Source organism: Ceratotherium simum, chromosome 19, assembly GCF_057802395.1.
Source record: "Ceratotherium simum simum isolate JZ-2026a chromosome 19, ASM5780239v1, whole genome shotgun sequence".
Classification (NCBI taxonomy): Eukaryota; Metazoa; Chordata; class Mammalia; order Perissodactyla; family Rhinocerotidae; genus Ceratotherium; species Ceratotherium simum.
This window is the reverse complement of record NC_141918.1, coordinates 55542789-55568382: the sequence shown is the minus strand read 5'-3', so window position 1 is coordinate 55568382 and position 25594 is coordinate 55542789. Positions and strand designations below refer to the sequence as shown.

General features: G+C 40.8%; 1 protein-coding gene across 2 annotated transcripts in view; it reads left to right on the top strand.

The window, feature by feature from the left end:
* MAP3K5 (mitogen-activated protein kinase kinase kinase 5) overlaps window positions 1–25594 on the top strand; it is a 191914-nt gene that overhangs the window by 55724 nt on the left and 110596 nt on the right. Inside the window, exons 2-6 of one of the 2 annotated variants that reach the window (XM_087444167.1) lie at window positions 1941–2080; window positions 15784–15807; window positions 22195–22388; window positions 23134–23302; window positions 24431–24537. In XM_087444167.1, coding sequence (XP_087300293.1) covers window positions 1941–2080; window positions 15784–15807; window positions 22195–22388; window positions 23134–23302; window positions 24431–24537 — 634 coding nt within the window. The remainder of the gene's footprint in view (window positions 1–1940; window positions 2081–15783; window positions 15808–22194; window positions 22389–23133; window positions 23303–24430; window positions 24538–25594) is intronic. The other variant, XM_087444166.1, reaches the window with a different exon arrangement.

Sequence of the window (25594 nt, the reverse complement as noted above, 5' to 3'; positions counted from 1 at the left end):
ACGCCCGGGATCCAAACCCGGGCCGCCAGCAGCAGAGCGCACGCACTTAACCACTAAGCCACGGGGCCGGCCCCTATATTTTAATATTTTTTACTTAAGATAGTTTGAATTTACCCCCATTGCTAAATATTCTCCTACAATATAATTTTCAACGGTTACCTAACATGCCATTATTTGAATTCATCTACCTACCTAACCATTTTCCTATTGATGGATATTTAGGCATTTTCCATTTTTATTGTAAAAAAATATATTTCAGTTGACATACTTACAAGTAAATATGCCACATTTATAGGACTTTTCTCAGGGTAAATTCTTAGGAATGGGGTTTTGGGTTAAAAAGTATGCATAATTTTAAGGATTTAAGTCTCCTAGAGAGTTTACACTTCCCCTTGGCGTGTAAGAGTGTCATTTCTCTGCATCTTCTTTGGGCATTTTGAAATATCTTTGGCCACTTTTTAGGCAAAAAAAAATTGGCGCTTTATAGTTGGCTTAGTGTGCATTTATTAGTAGGGAGGTATAGAATATTTTGTTGTATGCTCATTTACCATTTTAGTTATTATACTTTGGTGAATTTGCCTGCCTCTGTCCATACCCTGATTTTTCTGGTGTCATGTTTTTATGGTTACTTGTTTGTTTTAAATTGACCAATAAGAGACAATTTATAGAGATATTATCCTTTCATCTATCATATATTGCACGTATTTTTAACAAATTAGCATCATCTGTTAAATTTATTATAAGGTGTGTTAACATTTTCATTTTGATTATGAGTGGGATTTGTTTCACTGTTGTATTTTGCAAATGCTTATTACGGTTATAAAGGCAGCTCTTGGTTTTCATAATAGTTTTGCATCTTGACACCTTACTAAATTGTATTATTACTAATCAAGTTATTTAGTTGATTCCATTGAGTTTTTTTGGTTGACAACCATAACATCTGTAAGTAATAATAATTGTCTCTTTTACTTTACAGAATTATACCTCCTTACTTTGTGAAATCTTATTGCACTAGCTGGGGCTTTCAGAAAGCCAATGAGTAAAGGGAGTAGTTAATTTTTATGGGAATACTGTAAGCACAAAGTTGGCAGTTGTTATGAAATATATATTATCCTTCATGTTAAAAAAGTACTCTTATATTTTTAGTTTTCAATTATTTTTAATGAGAAACGGATTTTGAATTTTAATTAAAGTACTTGGGGCATCTGTGGAGATGCTGGTGATTTTTTTCCATGGAGCCATTCTTGCATTCCCCAAGTAAATCTTGAACCCGTGATCTAGTGTTCTTATAGTGTAATGCTTGGTGCATTTTGTTCATTTTTCTTTCATATTTTTGTCTATATATGTAAATGAGTTTGGGACTAATCTGAATTTCATTTCTGTGACATTATTGTCAAATTTTGGTGTCAGGTTTGTACAACCTTGGTGTTAGTCATCTCTGAGCTTTGGAAGAATTAGTATCTGTGGTTATATTCTCCTTAGTCATTTTCTATACCTTTGCTTTCTGTTTTTCTAGATTATATTTGTTAGATGTTAATTAATTAATTGTAAAATAAAGCTCTGGATTAATTCATAATCTTACCTATTTGCTTTCTTAACTCTCATTTTACATTATTACTTATTGCTGTTTCCCGTGGATCTGCTTCTGGAACCTCAGTTAACTTGTGTTAGTGTTGAAATTGAACAGAGAGTGTTGGCCCCGCTGCAGACTCTCCTTAGTTTCCAGTAATTATATACACATATCCCTTCTTGTTTGACAAGTGCAGGTTTGCTGCCTTTTCTAAAACCACTTCCGGGTAGAACTGCACATTTAAAATTCAGTGGTAAATGGAGAGGGAAAATCCCTCTCGTTTCCTCTCTTCGCACTAAGCTGTTGCACACACAACGTGCTGACTGGGCGTTCTGCCGTGTCCCCTCTGGGGTCTCTGTTCTGTTTGCAGACATTGCTGTGGTGGAGATGAGTGACGCCTTCCGGCAGCCATCCCTGTTTTACCACCTCGGGGTGAGGGAGAGTTTCAGCATGGCCAACAACGTCATCCTCTACTGCGACAGCAACTCCGACTCTCCGCAGTCGCTGAAGGTACCTTGCTGCTGTACCCTGCTACCCCCCAGGGCTGTGGGCTGCCTCTCTGTCATCCACATACCCTCAGGTAGCTCACGTTTGTGAAAGGGCGTTTCTGCCAGTCCAAAAATTATGCAGCAATTACTAGTTACGTGGTGAAGTCTCTCTGGACTTCAGTGTAGAACTTTGACCAGATGATGCTGCCCGTCCCACAGGCAGGCCATGGGGCTGGTCTGTGAGTGACCACTGCATGGGGACTGTGTCTGCCTGGAGGGCGGGCTGGCAGTTCCACATCTCAGAACCCCACGACCATTTCGAGGTTCTCCTGAGGGCAGAGGGAAAAAAAAAGAAAGAAACTTGATGATACACAGGTAGGAAAAACATTGGTGTTGAGTTCTGAGCTCCACTTAGAGTAACAGTGGAGGAGACTGTGAATGGGAAGTCAGTGCACACAGCCGAAGAAGGAGGGGAGATTGTGTAAGGTCCCGTCAGGCTCGTGCTGTGTCACCATGGGGGGTTTCATTGGGCACATCTGTCTCCAACTGGAAATACGCTTCTACTGAAAGTACTCTGAGTATTACCAGAAAATTGCCATCCTCTTTCACTGAGATATAATTTCAATTAAGTTGGGAAAGGAGGAATAAAAACTTAACTGTATTTGTCTACAAAATTCAGCATGTCCCTTGTCATTCTCTCCATTACAGGAACTTAATGAGATGGGGGTATTTCCTCCATCCAAAAAGATTGCCTAAAATGCTTTTGCAAGGCCAAGTGATTTTACACTGTGTGGTTCTTTGAAAAGCGCCTAACAGTTCACTGCAACTCGTGCTGAGAGGGTATCATCCGTTTCCTTTGTGAAACTTCCGGTTCGCTTTCCGTGCCTTTTCCTGTCCATATCTTCCAGTTCCCAAATTAAAGCCAGCCTTGGAACCTGGAGCCCTAAAACCCAGAGCCGTATTTCTGATGACTCAGTCATCGTTATATGAAGATCTCTAACCCCAAATCCATGCAAAAAAAAAATTGAGTAGCATTTTGCTTTTATCTGAGTATCTAAAGCTTGTATGGCTTTCTCTGAAAAATCTGTAGTTTCATGTAGCGAATACATGTACTGCATGTCAGGCATTGTGTGGGGCCTGGTTAGGCTGTCCTTTTCCAGAGTACTCTCAAAGAGTCCTAAGAGATTTGCACCTGCTCCGTCTACATCTCTTTTTCACGTGGAGCAATTCTTTAAGAAACCCTGCTTATTTCATTTTACGCCAGATTTACCCCTTTAATTAATGCATCATAAAGTTTCGTGATGGTGTATTTAGTTAAACATTTTGGTTTGCTACTATTTACAACGTATATTAGCAGTTGATGGAGTTAGGTTATTTTATTTATTCTTTTTATTCTATTTTATTTTCTTTGCATTGTTTATTTTAAGCAGGCAGCGTTGTGTTGGACATTTTTTACTCTATGCTGTTTTTATGCTTGCCCTGCTGGTATCTGGCAGTTTAATTTTATGGCCATGCTTCCCTAGGGAAATTTTTTTTTAAATGAATTAAAATTACATTTGAGAGAAACAAATAAAGCTAATCTTATCATAAATTTGTATGGGACAAATAGACTGATTTATTTAACTGCTTCCAGGCAGCCTTTGTATGGAAGTGTTATTGGTATTTGAATAAAATAGTTCTTTAAAAAAGCTAGTCTATCTAAAATATACTCATTTATCTTGTACATAATAGCGGCTTATTACTCAGCACTTACTGTGTCCTGGGTACTGAGTGCTCTAGCGACGTACAGTTTCACATTTAATTCCTACAACATCCCTAGGAGGTATATATTCCATCACCATTTTGTAGAATTGCAAACTGAGGCTCAAACACATTCAGTCATTTGGGCAAGGCCATAGAGCTGGTAAAATTTGGGGCCAGGTCTGCCAGACTCCCAAGCCTGTCCCCCTTCACCACTGAACTCTGTCGCAGTTCCTTCTAGTTAGGAGGGCATCAGGTATTCCTGCTAAATGTCTTCATTTAGAAAAACCCATCAACTGTGCCTCCTGAGTTGTTTTATGCAACTCAATCCTTCCTTTCTTTTCTCTTCCTCCTTCCATTAACCTCAGCTTTTGCCATTTTCTTGTTTAGCTTGTTCCTAGCCCAAATAGGTGTCTGGTTGCAGAGGACAAAGGTCTCTGAAATAGGAAGTATTTTTTTCACTCTAACAATTTCCCCTGAGCCCTAAAAATTCCTCTGGCCCTCTGCTACTGAGAAAAGTCTATGTGTGTGTGTGTGTGTCTGTGTGTATTTTTAATTTCATTTATTCCCTGTTGTAGGTAGATATAGGTGTAACTGTTATCCCTGCCACCTACCAACAGAAAGGAAAACTGCTCTGAAATAAGGCAGAATAAGAGATATTTATTTATTTATTTATTTATTTAAAGATTTTATTTATTTATTTTCCCCCAAAGCCCCAGTAGATAGTTGTCTGTCATAGCTGCACATCCTTCTAGTTGCTGCATGTGGGACGCAGCCTCAGCATGGCCGGAGAAGCGGTGAGTCGGTGCGATCCCGGATCCGAACCCCGGCCGCCAGCAGCAGAGCGCTCGCACTTAACCGCTAAGCCACGGGGCCGGCCCTGAATAAGAGATATTTATAAATAATATATTATGTATGGATTAGCCAAATAAAATATCTCCCTGTTTTCACAGGGCAAAGACAGATGAGAATGCTGTTCTTGTCATACATCCAGCTTCACTTAGGTTGATTCTCTGGACATCTAGAAAGTACAGCTGCACCAGTTTTATTTTCATCTGCTGCTCTTTGTTAAAGAGACCAGTTTCTCCTTGGCAGCAAATTCTCAGGAAGAAATCATAGGAAAAATTTTTTAAAGTTTAAGCTCCTGAAAAATAATTGATAGGAACCGCAAAAGTTCTTAGAATCTAGGTCTGAGTTTTCATATGAAAGGCTTTTTGGAATATATTCAAATCATGTATTTCAATAAGATTTGTATCCGTTTTAAATCATAAGTACTATCTTATTGTAGTAAGAATGAAATATTTAATTTTTTTTTCAATAAAAGTTCATCATTGCACTTCGAGAAAGGAAAGTTGATAATAATACTCTTTTTTTTCCTTAGCATTGTGTCAACACAGTTTTCAGAATTTTCTTTAAATAAATATTGTGAGAACTTCTTATGTGCCTGTTAGCCGGACTCGATGCTAAGATTTTTTTTTTTTTAATTTTTTGTTTATTGCAGTAACATTGGTTTATAACATTGTAAAAATTTCAGGTGTACATCATTATACTTCTGTTTCTGCATAGATTACATCATGTTCACCACCAAAATACTAATTACAACCCATCACCACACACATGTACCGAATTATCCCTTTCACCCTCCTCCCTCCCCCCTTCTCCTCTGGTAACCACCAATCCAATCTCTGTCCCTGTGTGTTTGTTTATTGTTGTTATTATCTACTACTTAATGAAGGAAATCATATGGTATTTGACCTTCTCCCTCTGACTTACTTCACTTTGCATTATACCCTCAATGTCCATCCATGTTGTCACAAATGGCTGGATTTCATCATTTCTTATGGCCGAGTAGTATTCCATTGTGTATATATACCACATCTTCTTTATCCATTCGTCCCTTGATGGGCACTTAGGTTGCTTCCAAGTCTTGGCTATTGTGAATAACGCTGCAACGAACACAGGGGTGCATGTACCTTTACAAATTGGTGTTTTCAAGTTCTTTGGATAAATACCCAACAGTGGAATAGCTGGATCATATGGTAGTTCTATCCTTGATTTTTTGAGGAATCTCCATACTGTTTTCCATAGTGGCTGCACCAGTTTGCACTCCCACCAGCAGTGTATGAGAGTTCCCTTCTCTCCACATCCTCTCCAACACATGTTGTTTCCTGTCTTGTTAATTATAGCCATTCTGATGGGCGTGAGGTGATATCTCATTGTAGTTTTGATTTGCATTTCCCTGATAGTTAGTGATTTTGAACATCTTTTCATGTGTCTGTTGGCCATCTGTATATCTTCTTTGGAGAAATGTCTGTTCGGGTCTTTTGCCCACTTTTTAATTGGGTTGGTAGTTTTTTTGTTGTTGAGATGCATAAGATCTTTATATATTTTGGAGATTAAGCCCTTATCAGAAGTATGGTTTGCAAGTATCTTCTTGATGCTAAGATTTACATTTGCTTGAAAATAAGAAATTCCTGTAACAGTTGTTTTCTGATTTATGTCGTGCCTTATAGAAATCAGCAGACCTCACTTGGGGTCTCTCAGTAAATGAGAGGGTGAGTCTGGACACCACTGGCCAGTGAGCTGTGGGGCAGATACCTGAAATACACTGTCTTCAAAGGGGCCTTGGGAGAAGCCAATGGCTGTTGTGTGAAGGAGGAAGTTGTTTTAATGAACCATTTCTTCCGTCACCAGAAATTCCTTTATAGCAACAGCTCTCGGCTCTAATTCCTGTGTTTCTTCCCCTTCTTTCACTACCTCTCTTCCTTCCAGGCCACTCCACTCACTTTAAACAATACTGCTCATAAACACAAAGCAAAACAAAACAGGGAACTACCCCTACACACCTCCAGACAGTTGACAGGTAGAAGCCCTTGTAATTCCAGTGGGAACTTACACACGGCCGTGGGAGAGTGTGGGACACATCTAATAATATAAAATGGGCACAGCACCAGACTCAGCAGTTCTGACTCTAGGTGCGCTGTCAAAAAGTCTGTGGCATGCGTAGGGAGGTATAATCAAGACGTTTATAACGTGGTTTATGATAACCCCTCCCTGCAGGAGCCAGTAAATATCTGTCAAGAGGAGAATGAATAAACCCCTTCTGGTATAGTCATTTAAGGGAATATTATAGAGACTTAAAGTGAATTAACAAAAGCTTTATGTGTCACTATCAATTTATCTCAAAAACAGTGTGGAGGGAAAAACAAATGACAGAGCATGTGTACAGTATGACACCATCTGTACCAAATGCAGTCACATGCAAGACAGTGCCTTTGTACACATCTGTGTTACAGAAGGGTGGAAGTGTGCATGGGAATCATACACAACAAATTCAGAGTAGGAGTGGAATAGAATTGGGAAGGAAGACAAGAGTCTTCAACTATATCTGGAATACGATATTTCTAAGTCTAGGTGGTGTATACATGGGTGTGTGATAATTTTTGTACTTTTAATATACTTGAAATATTTCATAGTTAACCTTTTTTTAAAGAAAAAGGTTGCTGTTGTCTGTTATTTTCTGTATCCATCAGGATAATATACATATATTTTGGGCATTTGAATCCTAAAGTATTTTTTAGTTTATTTTTTCTGATGTTCTAGCTGTGGTTAGAAAGCCTCAGATGCATTAGATCGATCTTTCTGCCCTAAGATAGGGTTTCTTCCCATTTTACCCTTTACAGAATAAATGTTTCTCTAGAGACTGATATGTTGTTAGTTAGTGGTGACACGGCTTGTGTTGAAACATAATGATTATGTGAGATTATTGCTTGTTCAAGAAATTTAGCTGTATTTTAACCATTGCCTGAAAAGTGCCTTTACAGATGGGATTTTCCTTAATAGACTGTTCTCTGCAGCAGTCTGTCTACATGCTTACTCCTTCTCTATCCCACTGAGTACAGTACGGACGTAGTGGTGGCTGACATGCCTACTTTGCCTCAGTGCCTTAGTATTTTCTAGATTGGGGTTTGACTAGCATGAAATCTTAGGGACACAAACCAAAGTTTGTAACACTGTCATTAAATTAGCCCTTTAAACATTTTTAGCAATTTTTAACAGTATGGCTATTCCTCAAAAAATTAAAAATAGAATTACTGTATGATCCAGCAATCCCACTTCTGGATATATACCCAAAAGAATTGAAATCAGGATCTCAAAGAGGTATTTGTACACCCATGTTCAAGGCAGCCTTATTCGCAATAGCCGAAAGGTGGAAGCAACCTAAATGTCCATCAGTGGATGAATAGAAAAACAAAGTGTGGTATATACGTACAATGAAATATTATTCAGCCTTAAAAAGGAAGGCACTTCTGACAAATGGTACAACTGCCATAGTCGCTCATTCAAACAGTTCCATGGTACCTAGACCTGTGACCTTTTATCTGCAGGTGCAGAGGGACCCAGTCTCATTTGGAGCTGGTGTGTGTGAAGCTGGATGTTAGGTCTGTTTTTCCAGTACTCATTCATGTCCACTTCAAGCAAATGGTTATGATTTTGAAAAGAGCAGTGATGTCCATGTTGTAAATTTTGATGATTGTACCAGTTTCTAGTAAACTGGTGAGGAGATCAAAGTAATTTTTGTTATAAATACCTCAAACTTAAATTGAAATTTTACCTGTATTCAGTGAATCTGTTCAGATTCCAGAGTGTTCTTAAACCCATCAAAACGTTTTTTTTGCTCTTATACCACTACTCCCTTTGCTTAAAGTTTTACCTTCCTTACCAAGGTAAATAACTAAGATGAATTATTTTTAGATTGAATTGAGTATGAAAATAAAATTTGTACCTTCTGTACCTACTGACAAGTTTATGATTCTTTTAGTCTAACAATTAATTTTTACCACATTCTTTTCAGCAGTTTAGAGTAACACCTGACTTAGTGGTGCAGAGTACAGAGTCGGTGCTAGGGAAGAAGTCACTTGAGAGTCCGATCCTGTGAAGTAGTGTCAGGGTTGTGAGCCAGAAGCGTCGGTCCCCCCCACCCCCTTTGCAGTGCTGTCTCTGGACTTTCCTGCAAGTGTCTGCCTACCTGTAACCGACCGCTTGTTGTCAGCCGTGGGCTCTGTACTCTCTCCTGCTCAGCAGAGCCATCACATACACTTCTTTCGTGGAAAGATTTTTCTTTCTGTTGAGAGAAGAAACAGTCTTATTTTTTTATTTTACTTATTTCAGAAATGATCTGAGTTTTATCTGAGCTGTAATCATTCCTGGTCAAATTGGGGGAAGAAAGAGGTAGTTTTGAGGAGGAGCAGGTTAGTAATATGTGTGAACTCCGCTTTATCAAGGTTTTCCCTGCTGATCTTGAGTTGACAAACTAGATGAAAGATTCATTTGAGGAGTTGATTTCCCAGTTGTAGAAGCCGTCCCTGAGATTTGGGAAAGGGCTTGAGACTGGAGAATCAGTTTTATTCATGGCAGTCGGCAATACTGCATCTTGTAAGGAATTATCTGTATCCTGGACAAAGTGTGCCCTCGCTCTCCTTCCTAATTCCTCCTGTACCCTCCCCGCCCCCGCCCACTGTTTCTAGCATCTTATTACCATCTTGTCAAAGGGAGAGCAAAGTCTGTGCTATGCGGTGAGTGGAGGTGTCATATCACTGGGTCTGCACCTGATATTTTCTTCATTTGCTGAGACGTCATCATAGGCCCAGGAGTGTGAACACCTTAAAGGGCACAGAGGATACCACTGCACACGGAAGATGTGAGCCTGAGAGCCTGCTGACTCCCGCCCACACGGGGCAAGACCTCCCGAATTCTGTTCCCTTTTGTGCGTTATGAATGAATGATTCTTTCTGTGGAAGTTGATTTTGTGGCACTCCAACCCCTCATCCTATGTGGGTCCTTTTAGAATGCATCCTTGAAGTTTTTACTGAAATTTATGTGTAAAATGTAATTTTACTATACAGAAATTCATTATACCTGTAGCTTTTCAACAATTCAGCCTTTTAAAAAAGAAATATCTGCCCCTGAATAATATAGGCCAATTAGGCGTTGCTGAAAGAAACAGCTGCTGTCAAAGAAGAGAAAGTAAATTATAATAATAGCAACACATTATAAGGAGAAGTTCTTGTTAAGAAGCTGTTTCAAATGCTGTGTGTATAAAATGTCACTCATAAGCATCCCAGCCCAGTCTGAAGACATGCATCTACTAACAGTAGAGTCTCCCACCGAGATATATTTATTTAAACGTGAAACAAAATTAAGAGGGAAGGAGAAGAAAGTCTAGAATTTCTTTTAGGATTACTTTCCAGCTTCTGTGTAATTTAACCTGTCTTTTGGTGTAGGGTGTTTTAATTGACAGTTGCCCGTATCAAGAGAAGGATGTGTTCTTACCCCTAAACACCAGACAATACGGGAACAAGATGTCTCTAGATCTGGTCATATAGGAGTTGAGTTGGGGTTGTTCGCTTTGATAATATTAGTACTCACGTTGTATATGGCTTGAAAATGCTTCAAGTGCTTTCATAAACTTATTTTGTTTGGTTTTTAAAAACAGCCCAATGAGAGAGAGAAGTTAGATGCTTACTGTATAGATTGGAAAGGTAGAAGATGAGAAATAAACCCGGAGAGATGCAGTGACTAGGGGCACACATAGGTACTAAGTGTCAGAGCAGGGCCAGCCCCGTATTCTTTGGTTAGTCATCAAGTACATTTCCCTGCAAGTCTGTCCACAGATTTCATATGTCCTGTGAAAGTATGACTGTCTAGGTTTTTCTTAGATTATCAAGTTGTTGTTTTTTTAAACTCGAACTTTTAAACCTAGCGTGTAAACACAAATGTAGTGAGTTTCCTAACTTTAAAGGTGGGCCGGTTCCCTGGCACCTGTGCTTCCTGAGCCTCTCAGCTGTGTTTTAGCAGGAGGGTGAGGGTGAGTCCACCTTCTCAGTGAGGCCGAGGGTGTTCACAAGAGCTCGTCTGATGTTTCCTCGTTTCACTTGGAAGCACTGAGATTCGTTAAGAGGGTGGAGCTGGGGAGTACAAGACACACTCTCTTTTTCCCAACTTTAGTGGAAAACTTGCCAAGACTCACTGGGGCAGAGAGAGGGGTCGGCAGAGAAGACCCAGAAGCCACCAGCAGGGACCGTGTTCTTCTTTCCCTGGCCCAGAACTCCCAGCTGCCCCTTTCCTTTGAGGAAACCAGATCCTGGTGGCTAGTTCTGCTTCTCCCACTGAGTCTATCTAACATGACAGCCCCCACCAGCTGTTCCCACTTCCTTCCCCTGGCTGTAATTACCAAAATTTTGGGCACAAACACTTTCCAATTTTGGAGATACTCCATTTATTTATCCTTAAAATGACCCCTTCAGAATTATCTTGTCCCAAACAGCTATCACACGTTATCTTTGCCTTCCCGTGTGGTGAGACCTGGACAATTCGTCTCTTTTGTCTTGCTTCCCTGTTTGGTTACCAAAGGGTACCAGAATATTGAAAAAAACGTTTTTTGGATGTTGCTGGTACAGCCAGAGAGTGCACTGACCAGAAGTCCCCTGAGACTTCAGACAGATATGAAGTGGTGGTGGGGTAATGCACCTTCAGAGACTTTTCACTGGAGAGGAACAGGAGTCTGTGTTGGTTTTTATCTTTTTATTTCTGGGCACTTTATTTATTTATTTATTTATTTATTTATTTATTTATTTTTCCCCCAAAGCCCCAGTAGATAGTTGTATGTCTTAGCTGCACATCCTTCTAGTTGCTGTATGTGGGACGCAGCCTCAGCACGGCTGGAGAAGCGGTGCGTCAGTGGGCGCCCAGGATCCGAACCCAGGCCGCCAGCAGTGGAGCCCGCGCACTTAACCGCTAAGCCACCGGGCCGGCCCGTATTTCTGGGCACTTTAGATGAGAGGTTTCCATGAAGTGATGTGAAATATATGTTATGTCTTAAATTTGTTCCCCTTCCCCCTTTCTTTTTTCCTGCAATGGATTTAGTACAAATTAAACATTTACTGTTGCCCTTCAGGAGGTAGATACCTGTCGAGGTCTTGTTTGCAATTTATTTGTACTGAGTTAAAAATGCACAAATAGGGGGCCGGCCTGGTGGCGTAGTGGTTAAGTTCGTGCACTCCACTTCAGCAGCCCGAGGTGTGCAGGTTCGGATCCTGGGCGTGGACCTACACACTGCTCGTTAGGCCATGCTGTGGCGGCATCCCACATACAAAATAGAGGAAGATTGGCACAGATGTTAGCTCTGGGCCAGTCTTTCTCACCAAAAAAAAAAAGGCACAAATGATACCTGTTTTTCTTTCAAGTTGATGCCTCATTTAAGGTTATGTCATAAACTGTGAGTCAATTCTGTCTCCCTCAAGAGAACAGTTTGTATCCATTTGGCTTCTACACAACACGAGAATGCAGCAGATTGCTATAGGGATGATTTTAATATCGTTTCATAATTTGTTGTAGTGCAAGCATTACCTGAAGTGAAAGCAAAGAAGACGTGTAAGAGGGTTAATTCTCCAACGAGCCATTCCTCAGGAAGACCTACCATGCTGGCTTTAGGCCAACAGCGCTGTGGTTGTCTTTTGCAGTGCTGAGCAGAGGAGAAGGCTCCCTCAGTCCTCGCCACAGCCCCCTTCCCTTCCACTTCCGTGTCTGCGCCTGCTCACCAAAAGAGAGGTGATGGGAGAGTGGCTCCTTTGCTGGGCGTGGGGGCGTCTCTCCTTGCAGTGGCACGAGGACAACTCTGACTGTGATGGGCCTTTAGCCAAAAGCAGATGATAGAATACGGAGCTGGAAGAGAGGAGCAGTCGCTCCATCCAGCCTCTAAGTGCGTTACATTAGAGAGAGGCAAAATGACACGTGTAGCTGGAGCAGAGCCGGAACTTAAACGTGTCTGCTCTGATTCCTAGTCCACTGTTTTATACATTCATGAGCTCACTCATCTGTTCGTGCTTGTATTGAGTGCCTACTATTTGCCGTGTGATTTTCTAGACAATCAGTGGGGATGCAAATATGAACAAAATGTGGCCCTTCCATACGTGGAGCTCATGATGTAGGCTGGGAGAATCATGAAGAAACATTTGCAGTGCAGTCCATGCAGTGCTGTCACAGAGGTCTGTGCGAGGGTTGATGACGGCAAAAATAAGGACGTAATCTTCTTCTGTGGGGCAGATAGGTGTCATTGAAGTCAGTCAAGTCCAGCTTCCCGGGGAACAGGTTCTTATGCTACATACAGAGGATGCTGTGTGGTACAGCATGAAGAAACAGGCTTTTCCTTGTTACTTAGAAGGAAGAGAGAAGGATGTTCCTGTCAAAAGAGCAGTGTCTGAAAGGGTGTGGTTTGCTACTTTGGAGAGATGCCCCATAAATCAAGTTTGGAGAATTCTGCATACTGTGTTCCTGGCTTTGTGATTGTCCAACATTTTTCTATTTTTTCATGAAGCATTGTGTGTGTGTGTGTGTTTGTGTGTGTGTGAGAGAGAGAGGTGCATTGACTCCTTGTGAAACACCTGTGGGAAGGCCCCTTTCAAAGTTCCTCCACAGCATCACTCTTCTGTCTCTTGATTTCTCTCCCCCCAGGAACCACCATTGTCCAAGCCCTTCTTTTTTCTTTTTTTGGTGAGGAAGACTAACCCTGAGCTAACATATGCTGCCAATCCTCCTCTTTTTGCTAAGGAAGATTGGCCCTGGGCTAACATCTTCCTCTACTTTATATATGGGATGCCTGCCACAGCATGGCTTGATAAGTGGCGTGTAAGTCTGCACCTGGGATCTGAAGCCACAAACCCCAGCCCATCGAAGCGGAACACGCAAACCTAACCAATACGCCACTGGGCCGGCCCCTACCAGGCCTTTCTTTCAGCGTCCCTGGGCTTTTGCAATAGCTTCCTAACTGCTTTCCCCTCCAGTACTAAATACCAGCTAAGTGGTACTTCTAAAAGTTTAACAAGATTTGCCTTTATTTATCTTTCTTAAGTAATACATTCACCTGATACAAAAATTTAAAAGGATATAGAGTGAAAAGCCATTCTCCCATTGGTGTCCCTCAGCCAGCCAGCTCCCTCTCCATTGGCAACACTGTTAACTAGCTTCTTTACATCCTTCCAGAGAGATTTTGTGAATGTACAAATAAGAATTTTCTTTTCTCCCTTTTATGCATAAATAGGAGCATAGGGTAAAAACCGTTCTGTGCTGTGCCTTCTTTCACTCCGCGGTGTGTCTTGGAGGTCTGTCCGTGTCACTGCACAGAGAGCTTCCTCGTGCTTTGTTCAGCGGCGCTGTATTCCATCGTGTGGGGGCACTGGCGTTTACAGTTTAGTCCCCCGTTCCCGGCTGACAGCCGTGCGCTGGTCCCAGCCTCTGCTGCTACAAACAGCATCCGGTGTGTCCTGATGCTTCTTCGTGGACAGCACTCACCTTCAAGGACACTTGGACTGCCACATGCCCTCTAAGCAAAATACTTTATTTTAGCATTCAGAGCATTTTTCAGTAAGGCCCCAAATAACTTTGTAACGTTAGGATCAGTATGTGCCAAAATGAACTTTCTGCTTTAACGCAACGAATAAATTCAAGATCTTTTTCCAATACCTCTTGAACTCTCTCTTCTGTATTTCTCCTGACGGACTGCCCTCTTTCGTCCCAATGAGAGTATTGTTGTTCCCTAAATGGGCCTTCGCTGTTCCTGGTCCTCTCGCCTGGACCCCCTCCCAGCTTTTCCTTTGGCGGTGGTGTCTGTCCTCCTTGGCTCGTCAAGTTCCAGCTTCTCTGCTGATCTTCCCGCCCTTCCTCAGTCTCTAGTGACCTCTCATTTCTCCGAGAAGCCCAGCCCTTGCTCTGGTGGTACGTGTGTGTGTACACGCATGTGCATCCAGGCTTAGAATGGTTCTTTTTCAATGTGTATGTGTCCGTTTTCATCAGCAAGATTGTGAGGTATCGAAAGGTCTCTTTTGGTATTTTATATACATCTTTATGGCTCTCGGAATTACTCAGCATAATTCCTTCTCTATACATTTTTGTGTACTCATCTGTTATTCTTAAACATTTGCCATTCTTACATTCTGCTCTAAGCCAAAGCCGTCCTTGGTTTACCTTTGCCCGTGTTAATCCTGGGATGAAGAATGGGCCGGTCGGCTGGGCCCTGCCTCACCCTGTTCTTACCTGCCAGGTCTGCGCCTCTTCTCAGCCAGATGGACACCCCCCGCCCCCGCCTTGGAGGCTCCACAAATGCCTTACATTTCCTGTTTCCATGACAACATACATGCCATCTTTTCCAATATGCTGTCCCATTTCTATTTTCAAAATCATGATTCCCCACCCTCAGTGAAGCCTTTATAGCACAGGCTTCTCTAGATTTCTCTTCCCTGTCTCTCGTCACTTTCACGTGTAGGGATAATAATGATGGTAGCGGCTTTATCGAGAGCTTTCTCTGTGCCAGACACCATGTAGCTACGTTGTTTGCGTGATCTCACTTACTCCTCACGACCCAGAAGATGGGGACACTGCCTGCAGTGTGTTTATCACATTCCACTTCTCATTGAACAACACTTAAACGATATTTATGACCATTTACTGTCAGATGTTCTGTTATCTATGTGTGGATTGCCCACTGTGATGAGGAGCCAATACCCTTTATTTCCAGCTGCCCGGGAGGCACGTGCTGCCTGGTGCCCTCCCGGGGCACGATGAGGTTGTACTTAGGGAAAGCAAACTTGTTTTAACCTTTTCCCAAAAAGATTGTGGCCGATAAGATTATTCTGCATATACATATTCTGCAGAAAAGATTTTTAGATTATTCAGGTTTTGGATTTTACCTGTTTGTGCTGTTTTCCTTAAACCATAGACGATACTTTTGTGCTCTCCTGTTTCCTCCATCAGATTGTAAACTTCTCAGATGCAGGAATTTATTCTACACCCCCTGAACTTTCTGATTGCTAATAATAAATGATAAAATCGTTAATACAAATTTTCCCACATAGAATAGTTCAGTTAATTAATTGAATGACTTAATTTTGTATTAACTTCCGCTTTACTTTTTTTTTTCTCATTTTTCAGGAAATCATTTTCCAGAAGAATACTGTGAGTATTTTACTTAACCCTTACAGAAGTGTTTTTATCTTTTCTTTTCCCTCAGCTAATCTCTAGTATTCTCATCTCCACAAATTATTAATCTTTGTCTGTTTTCCCTTTTTAGAGTTTCTGACATATCAATATAAATATGGGTTATTTTATCTAAATATTCCTTTATAATGAAACTTTGTAATATTAGGAGATGACACTGATGCTTGTTTTTTTCTATATGTAATTATGTTTTGGAAAAAAATTTTCCATGGTAGATCCAATTTTGTGTAATTCTGTGTGGCGCTAAAGCAGCATATACGCACACAGGTATACACACATATGTGTATGTACACATATATACATATATGTGTATGTATATATCTACACACATAGATATCTATATGTATACAGTATATATGTATATACACTATATCTATATATACTATATAGATACAAACTATAGATATACATACACATATACAGACACAGGTATACACACATATGTGTATGTACACATATATACATATATGTGTATGTATATATCTACACACATAGATATCTATATGTATACAGTATATATGTATATACACTATATCTATATATACTATATAGATACAAACTATAGATATACATACACATATACAGACACAGGTATACACACATATGTGTATGTACACATATATACATATATGTGTATGTATATATCTACACACATAGATATCTATATGTATACAGTATATATGTATATACACTATATCTATATATACTATATAGATACAAACTATAGATATACATACACATATACAGACACAGGTATACACACATATGTGTATGTATACATATATACATATATGTGTATGTATATATCTACACACATAGATATCTATATGTATACAGTATATATGTATATACACTATATCTATATATACTATATAGATACAAACTATAGATATACATACACATATACAGACACAGGTATACACACATATGTGTATGTATACATATATACATATATGTGTATGTATATATCTACACACATAGATATCTATATGTATACAGTATATATGTATATACACTATATCTATATATACTATATAGATACAAACTATAGATATACATACACATATACAGACACAGGTATACACACATATGTGTATGTATACATATATACATATATGTGTATGTATATATCTACACACATAGATATCTATATGTATACAGTATATATGTATATACACTATATCTATATATACTATATAGATACAAACTATAGATATACATACACATATACAGACACAGGTATACACACATATGTGTATGTATACATATATACATATATGTGTATGTATATATCTACACACATAGATATCTATATGTATACAGTATATATGTATATACACTATATCTATATATACTATATAGATACAAACTATAGATATACATACACATATACAGACACAGGTATACACACATATGTGTATGTATACATATATACATATATGTGTATGTATATATCTACACACATAGATATCTATATGTATACAGTATATATGTATATACACTATATCTATATATACTATATAGATACAAATTATAGATATACATACACATATACAGACACAGGTATACACACATATAGAGAGATGTGTATATAAACATATTTCTATCTCTATCTGTCTGTCATCTGTCTATGGAGATTGATTTAAGTTCCTAAAACTTTCACTTTGCCTTTGAGGCCACGCTACAGAATTCCTACCCTCAACACACAATTAAACAAAAGTTGAAAAGTGATAAAAATAAGCTCAAAATTTAAAAAATGCATGAAGAAAAATTATAATATATGGTGGAATCAGCCTTGTTATGCCAGTGGTTGTATTTTTCATGTTGGAAAGTAAGCCAGTGTTTACAGCCTTAAAGAATATATCTCTGTAAGTCAGAGTGGAAATATCCTCCGTAAAGATCTGCACGTGATTCCATATAAGATGGTAGGATTGTAAGAACAATTGTTAGTTTTCCCTTAGATCAGAAATTTAAATACTTGTGGCTAAGATTTCACCAGGCAGAGATTCTTTGCAGCATAAATAATGTTGCCATTATAAACTCATCCTTCACATCTCTACAGGAAGTGAGCAATTACTGCCTCATGCATCAATTCAGTGTAACGGGTTTTATTAAACAAATATTGATCAGACGTGTACTGGGTGCTAGGCTTTGGGCTTGCTGCCACAAGGGACTCACTGTGGAGGTTGAAAGTGGAAACAGCCACGTTCATAACTGTCCCCTGAGATGACGAGTGAGAAGGGCCAGAGTCTAGTTGGGGGAGAAAGTAAACAAATAAATTAGGAAGTTAGCGTAAGGTGATGTGCTAAAGAGGGGGTAGCTGTGATGTCCAGTGGTCACAGAAGGTCTTTCAGAGGAGGTAGCGTCTATTGACTTGACTGGCAGGAAAGAGCCAGGCGTGCCCTGCGACAGTCTCACACGTAGAGAAGCAGGGTCATAAGATGACTGGATGCTGCACGTCATGAACAAGTCGCCCGTTGACTTGAGGAAGCTGCTGTGTTTCAGGTGCTGGCCATCCTTATCACAAGTTGAGTCTTTTGAGCCTGTAACTCAGTGTGTTTGAACGCTGAGAGCATTTCTTCCCAGAAGCTTAATTCATTTTCTACACACACTTATGTTCTTGATGTAGTTTTTAAAAACTGAAAGACAGAATTGGCATCATTTAAAAAAAAACATTGAAAGTAATTAGATGGAATAAGATTAGATTTTGGGCTGTGGGTTTTTTTGTTTTTTGGGTTTTTTTGTGAGGAAGATTAGCCCTGAGCTAACATCTGTTGCCAATCCTCCTCTTTTTGCTGAGGTGGATTGGCCGAGCTAACATCCGTGCCCATCTTCCTCTACTTTATATGGGACACCACCACAGCATGGCTTGATGAGTGGCACGTAGGTCCACGCCTGGGATCTGAACCCGTGAACCCCGGGCCGCTGAAGCGGAACGTGTGAACTTAACCGCTGCGCCACCAGGCCAGCCCCTGAGCTGCAGGTTTTTATAGCCGTGAAAACAAACATGGGCCAGAGATCAGCGTGGTCACTTTGTGACCAGGCCTTAGTGTTCTGAAATGTAAGGAAATGTGGTCTTTCTCCTTCAAAAAGCAGGTTTACATATTTCAGAATTAATGTCTTATTAGTAGAAGGCAGTGTTGCCCTGAGGTGTCTGTCCCTGATCACATGGCGGTTGTTTTCATTTGCTTTGGATTATTAGTTATTTCAAACTCTGGGTTTGGTAGCAATCTGTAAACAGAAATTGCAGTAATAATATTTCCAAGTTACATGTGAGCCAACTTGGGAAATAAATGTTCCGATATTATTAGTTCTCGTCATTTTGAAAAAGTCCTTTACTTGGCAATTGGTATCTTTTTTAAAAACACAGCATCCCGTGACCACCCCCCCGCTTGCTCCCGCTGCCCACTAGCCGGGCCGTCTCGGAGCTCAGGCGTCGTAGCATCCACCTGCCTCCTGTAGATTATCATCCTCCCCTTTTTTTGGATGTCAACAATGGGAAATTGAAAAAAAATATTTATTGCCTCAGAGACATGAGGAAGAGACTCCAAATAGTGCAGTCAGGCCAGGAACTTAGGAAAAGCTCAGCCTGCTGGGTATTCCAGCAAGGGCTTTGAAGGGTTTGAAGAAGACGGTTTCAGGAATCCGTTTTTCTCTGCTGTTGGCAGGACTCTCGTTTTTCTCTCTTCCCCCTCCACTGCTCAACACACACCCAGTCATCTGATAGTCGTTCTCTCCCGGAATGAGTTTACACAGATGCGTTATTCCCCGATGCCCAGTATTTCCATAATAATGTATTATATTTCATGTCTTCGACACAAATACACATGGTGTTAAGGCTTCTGAGGATACAGAACTTCATCCAGCAGCAGCAGCAGAATATTCCAAAACTCTAATAGCTTTTCTGGTTTCTTGGCTCTTCGTCTATTTGTTCTTATTGTGTGACTTAGAAGATGCAGAGCGTTTTCTTTGTAATTCTGTGCTAGAGTGCTATCTAAAACAGGAGTATTTGATTCTCTTGCTTTCCTGTACCCCATCAGTTTTAGCCCAGAAGCTTTGGAAAGCACCCTCTTGATGTACTTGCCGTTCTTTCTGCTTAGGCAACGGTCTGGGTGAAAGGGTCAGGTTGGTGGACGCGCTTTGGGATCCTCTTGAGAAAGGAGCAATTTAGTGTCCTTGATTTAAAAATCATATGTCATCCTCTGGCAGTTCCCCTCATACTTTCAGTGAAAGTCAGATCCAGTTTCTACTTCGTAACCTGACATCCAGCAAGTGCCTCAAAGAATATTGCGTCCACAAGTGATTCCGTCTGGCTGCACGGGCATTGGCATCTCTCATCCACTGGCTGTGAGGCAGTAACTTGGCTTGTACAGGGTTCCGCGGAAGGTGACCTGAGGCAAAGGCTCGCTGTGCCAGCATGTGAAGGCCTCCAGGGAGGGTGGCCGACCCCCTCCTGATGATCACATACCCTCTAGAGAAGGGGATGCCCTTGGCTGGAGTCCCAAACACAGCCCAGACCAGCTGCATGACCTCTGTAAGCCTCACCTGAATCCCACCTGTGGGCTGGAGACAGTCGTGTCTTCCCCATGAGCTGTTGAGAACGTGTGACCGTTCATTCTTTGGCACATGCACGTGCTGAATGAATGTTTGCCCTCATTTCTTTAGTTCTGAGGGTGAGAGGGGTGATGTGTTGTTCACCATAAAGCTGATATGGCCAGGAACCGACAGTCTGGACTCCCCTGCTCCCTGGAACAGTGATAAGTGGTTTCCACAATCTCACTCTAGTTTTCAGCCCTCTGCTTTCCTCTTTCTTTATGGTTTTCTCTTAGCGTTCTCTCCTATGTCCTTAGATTCAACCACACCAAGTAATTCCCAGGTCTGTGTTTAGGCTTGAAACTCTTTTATGTTCCAATCCTGTATTTCCAACTCTCTTCTGGACATTTTCACTTTAGTGTCCTGCTCCCCTGAAATCCCAGCCTCTAAAAGTGGACGTATGACCCTACCCAGATCAGGTCTCAGCTTCTTCAAGTTCTTCTCGTATTTCCCCTGGAGGTCAGCTTGTGTCTGTGATTAGTTACCTGACAGAACAAGTGCCCCACGTGCAGCATGTTCGTGATTGAAGGTGTTTCTGCTTTCTGAATTCTTGCTGTGTTTAATGATCTCATTCTTTTTTAGGTAGCCCCGTTTAAGACTGTGGAGTTGCCTCTGATTGCTTCTTCTTCCTCTCTCTCAGTATCTGTAACCAGTTGCCAGTTCTACATGGTTCTTTCTGTTTGACGTGGAGTGCATGGGTCACTCCTGCTGCCCGTCTGGTCAGGCTTTGGAGCTTCTTGCCTCATTTCTTCAGCTTTCAGTCCATCTTGCTATCTGCCCAGACTGTCAGTGTGCAGCTTTGGTTGTGTTTTCTTTCCTGCTCTGTCCTCCAGGATTCCCACTGCCCGGCGTATATAGTTTAAAATCCTTACCTGTGCATTCGAGTCCCTTCCCTGAGCCCTCAGCTCCAGTTAGACTTGCTTACTCAGGGGTGTCCGATCCATTGCCCCTTTCTTCTTCCCAGCTCTGCCTTTGCCTGCACTAAAGCAGATGCCTCCCCTGGCATCGTTAGGAAGCGACAGGCACACTGAGCGAGACAGGAGGGCAGGGGTGGAAGCAGCGAGAGCAGCTGAGAGCCGGTTACAGTGGCTCAGGAGAGTGTGTTGGTGGCCTGGACTGACGTGCTGGCAGGAAGATGGAGGGACATAGACAAATATGAGACACGTTTTGGAGGTAGAGTAGACAGGACTCTGATGCGATATGGAGGTGAAGGAAATGGAAGCATCAGGGGTAATTTCTGGTCTCAGTTTTGGTAACCTGGAGGCTAGTGGAGCCGTTGACTGAGACATAGTCGCCTGGAGGGGAGCGGCTTTGTTCTGGCCGCACTGCCCAAGAGACAGGGGCAGCCCTTATGTGTCAGCTCTTAGTATTTTCGTATAATTACGCTCTGTCTCTGTGATTCAATTCTGCATTCCCTGAGGGCCGAAGGACATGTTTTAAACTACTTTGTTTTTCCTACAGCGTATATCATGGGGCCTTAGCCATTAGAGATGGTGCATAAATATTTAATTGATTGATAGAAACTGTGCCATTCTGTTTTTTGGATCATCTGTAAGTCCTAATTATTTGAAGTAAGCAATTAAAGAAATGGGAAGAAATTTCCGTTTTCGTAGGTCATAAATGAGAAGTGAGGTTTTTCTACTTCCCTTCGCATTCGGGATTGTTATTTAAAATGACTCAGGGAAGTAGACTTGGGGTTGGTCAGCAAGGAGCCCACAGGCCGGCTCACCCTTGCTGCCCCTCTCCCCGCAGATGTGCACCGGGAACTATACGTTCGTTCCCTACATGATCACACCGCACCACAAGGTCTACTGCTGCGACAGCAGCTTTGTGAAGGGGCTGACGGAGCTCATGCAGCCCAACTTCGAGCTGTTCCTCGGGCCCATCTGCTTGCCTCTCGTGGATCGCTTCCTTCAGATTTTGAAGGTGGCACAGGCGAGTTCCAGGTAAAGTTAATAATGCCGTTTGTGATGACAACAAAGTGTCATTCTACTTCATTTATTTGTGCATCTCGTCAGGTGTTTCTTAGATATAGTACATGGCTAAGAACCAGGAAAAAGTGTATAATATCCTCTAAGTGGATAAAATGGATGCCACATAGTCTGCATGTTGCATTTTTTCACTTTATTCACAGCATAACTTGAAATGAGCAAAAAAAAAAAAACAAACCCCCCACACTGCTAACTGCATTATAGTGATGGTAGAGACAAAAATACTATCAAAGGATACGGATGTGAAGTACAGACCCAGCAACCGAATAAATGTCCAGGGACTTTCAGTGTACAAGCAAGAACTCTGGAAAAATTGCTGAAATTATTATTATATTTTAGTTAAAAACAATCATTTATGTTAATAAATGATGCTGAGTCAGCAAGTAAAGGTCATATTATGTTCAAATCATAGGCACACTTTATTTATTTATTGGCATTTTAGGTGGTGCATTGCAGGTTCTTGGCAAATTAGTTCACATGGAATATCTTTACCTTTCTTTCTGAAGCAAGGCAGAGTGTTAAAATAAATATAGCACTCCCAAATTTTTAAATAATGCCAGATATATGAGGTTCACTCTCTGTATTTTAATGAATTGAAAGCTACTAATACTGCAAATGTCATTCATTTCCTTGTAAAATTATTGCTCTTCATTGAAATCCTTTCTGGTGTTAACTCTTGAAATGTGTGTCTCCCCACCAGCCAGTATTTCCAGGAATCTATACTCAATGATATCAGGAAAGCTCGTAATTTATACACTGGCAAAGAACTGGCAGCTGAATTGGCAAGAATTCGGCAGCGAGTAGATAATATTGAAGTCTTGACACCAGATATTGTCATCAATCTGTTACTTTCCTACAGAGATATCCAGGTGAGAAGATGCTTCAAATGAAGTCTGTCATGTAGCGTGTTGGAGGAATAAGGGAGTGTTCACATCAAATTTTAGTTAGTGAATAAGTCATTCATGTTGCTACATGTAATTTTTTATTGACTCTCCTAAGCTTTCTATTTTGAGATTTTATGATGAGTGAAAAAAAACTAGTATGAGTTAACCATCAGTGATTGTGAAAGACTTGTGTGTTAAAGATCTGACTTTTTCCTCCAAAAGAACAGAGAGAAAAATCTTCACACACAGCTAACCCGTGGACAGTCTGTTCCATAAGTGAAACCTTTGTTTTGGCAAATAGCAGAAATTTTTAGAGCCTTCTGGACATATCTCTTACTCCTTGAAATTGTCTTGCTTGAAATTGATAGTGCTCGATCTAATTGGTCAAAAGTGAGAAATATGCAATTGATTAATTATAAAAATAACTTTTAAAATGTATAGTGTAAAACACACTAACATGCCATATTATTTTTATTGACGTCTTAAAATTTTAAAAATATGCTAGGTAGAATGAAATCCTTTCTTAGTTGAAGATTTACTGTTAGACTTTTACAGTAAAATTTGAGTGACTTGTGGTTTCTTATTCCCAGCCTTTCAGGCCTGAGTAAATCTTCGTGTGGTCAGCAGAGACTCACATACGTGGAGAGGTGTGGCACGTAGGATCCCGTGACAAGAGTAGCTTACTCATGTTGACATGAAATCGTTTTGTTCCTTATAACAGAAATTCAGTCAGTGCTCACGACCTCGATATTTTGTAAATTATTTCCCTGAGAGTAATTGATAGGATACTGCCTACCAAAATCTGGCTCCATGGAGAGATCAGCCACCATATTTAGACAATATAGCATTATCATGCTAGGTAGTTTATTGTTTTTTGGAGTCAGGTGTGAAAACTCTGTATTTCTAATGTTTTTATCTATGTAATCCAAACCCCTAATTTAAAAAAAACAAACAATTTCTTCTTGGTTCTAGATTCTTCAGAGCCTTCCGTGGATTCGAGTTCTCTTTTTAATGTTCTTCTCAGGTTCAGTTATCTGGGCATCAAAAGGCATTTTGTTGTCAAAACTTTCTCCAAGTGGTTTAGTTCTCTGTGCTTCCCCTCTTGTTTGGCAGGACTACGACTCGATCGTGAAGCTGGTGGAGACGCTGGAAAAGCTGCCGACCTTTGACCTGGCCGCCCATCACCACGTGCAGTTCCATTATGCATTTGCGCTGAACAGGTAAGAGGAGACAGTTCCCGTCCACGATGTGCCAACGGGTGGTGTTTCAACCTGCGTAGTCTTTCTTGGGTATGTTTTTGCTGGAGCATCACAACCACTCCCTATGTGTAATATTAATATTTCTACTTCAACCATATAAAATATAGGAAGCATGCATTCTGATTTTTTTGTCAGTAAAAAAAAAGGCCCTTACTGTTTGTATATTTAAATTCTTAAAATTCTTTTTCTTGTCTGTCAGAGTTTGTATTTGCTATTTATACATCTTTAGAATTTTTTAAATTGCATGACTATGATATTATCTTTAAGCAAATATACTCAACACCAAATGGTTATTCACGCAAAAATTAACTAAGTAGAGGAAGGGTAGTTATATCCGGGTGAACATATTCCTAACCAGAGAATATTTTCACTGGGACTGCTCTGAACACTCCTACTTATAATCAAGACTCTGTGGGCCACATTTTAGGTCATGAGTCCATGAATCTGCCAGGACCAGGACTGACACTGCTGCTCCAGTCCTGCCTTTACCCCTCTGTCACGTCAGGGCGCCCCCGTCCGTGCACAGTCTCCGGGAGGGCCGTCCCTGCTCTGGCCGTGGAGAGGGTGAAGCGCTGGACTGTCCACGGCTTAGTTGTGCTATTCTCTTCCGTGGTAGGGTGTTGAGTATATATGTAATTACGACAACTGAAGAGAATGATGAAGAGAAAAGGAGAGGGGACATCTTGTCTGTTGAGCACTTGCCATTGTCACTTAAGGCTTGATTGTTTCACAGATGAGGTACGGAAGCTTGGAAAGGTTGAATAACTTTCCTTCAAGGCTCATGGTTAGCGTGTCATGAAACTGAGGTTCAGACCCAGATCTGACTGATGCTGATGTCTGTTCCTCATCACTGGGTTCTCCTGCATCTGTTATGAAGAAAGAAGTCAGCATGCTATTCCACCAGAGACTGTTTCTTTCCTTCTTTGTCCACCAAGCCACAGAACTTGCTAACTTTATCAATAAATGTGTAATGAAAGCGTATTTTATCTCCCCATTTATTAAACATCTTTTTCTTTAG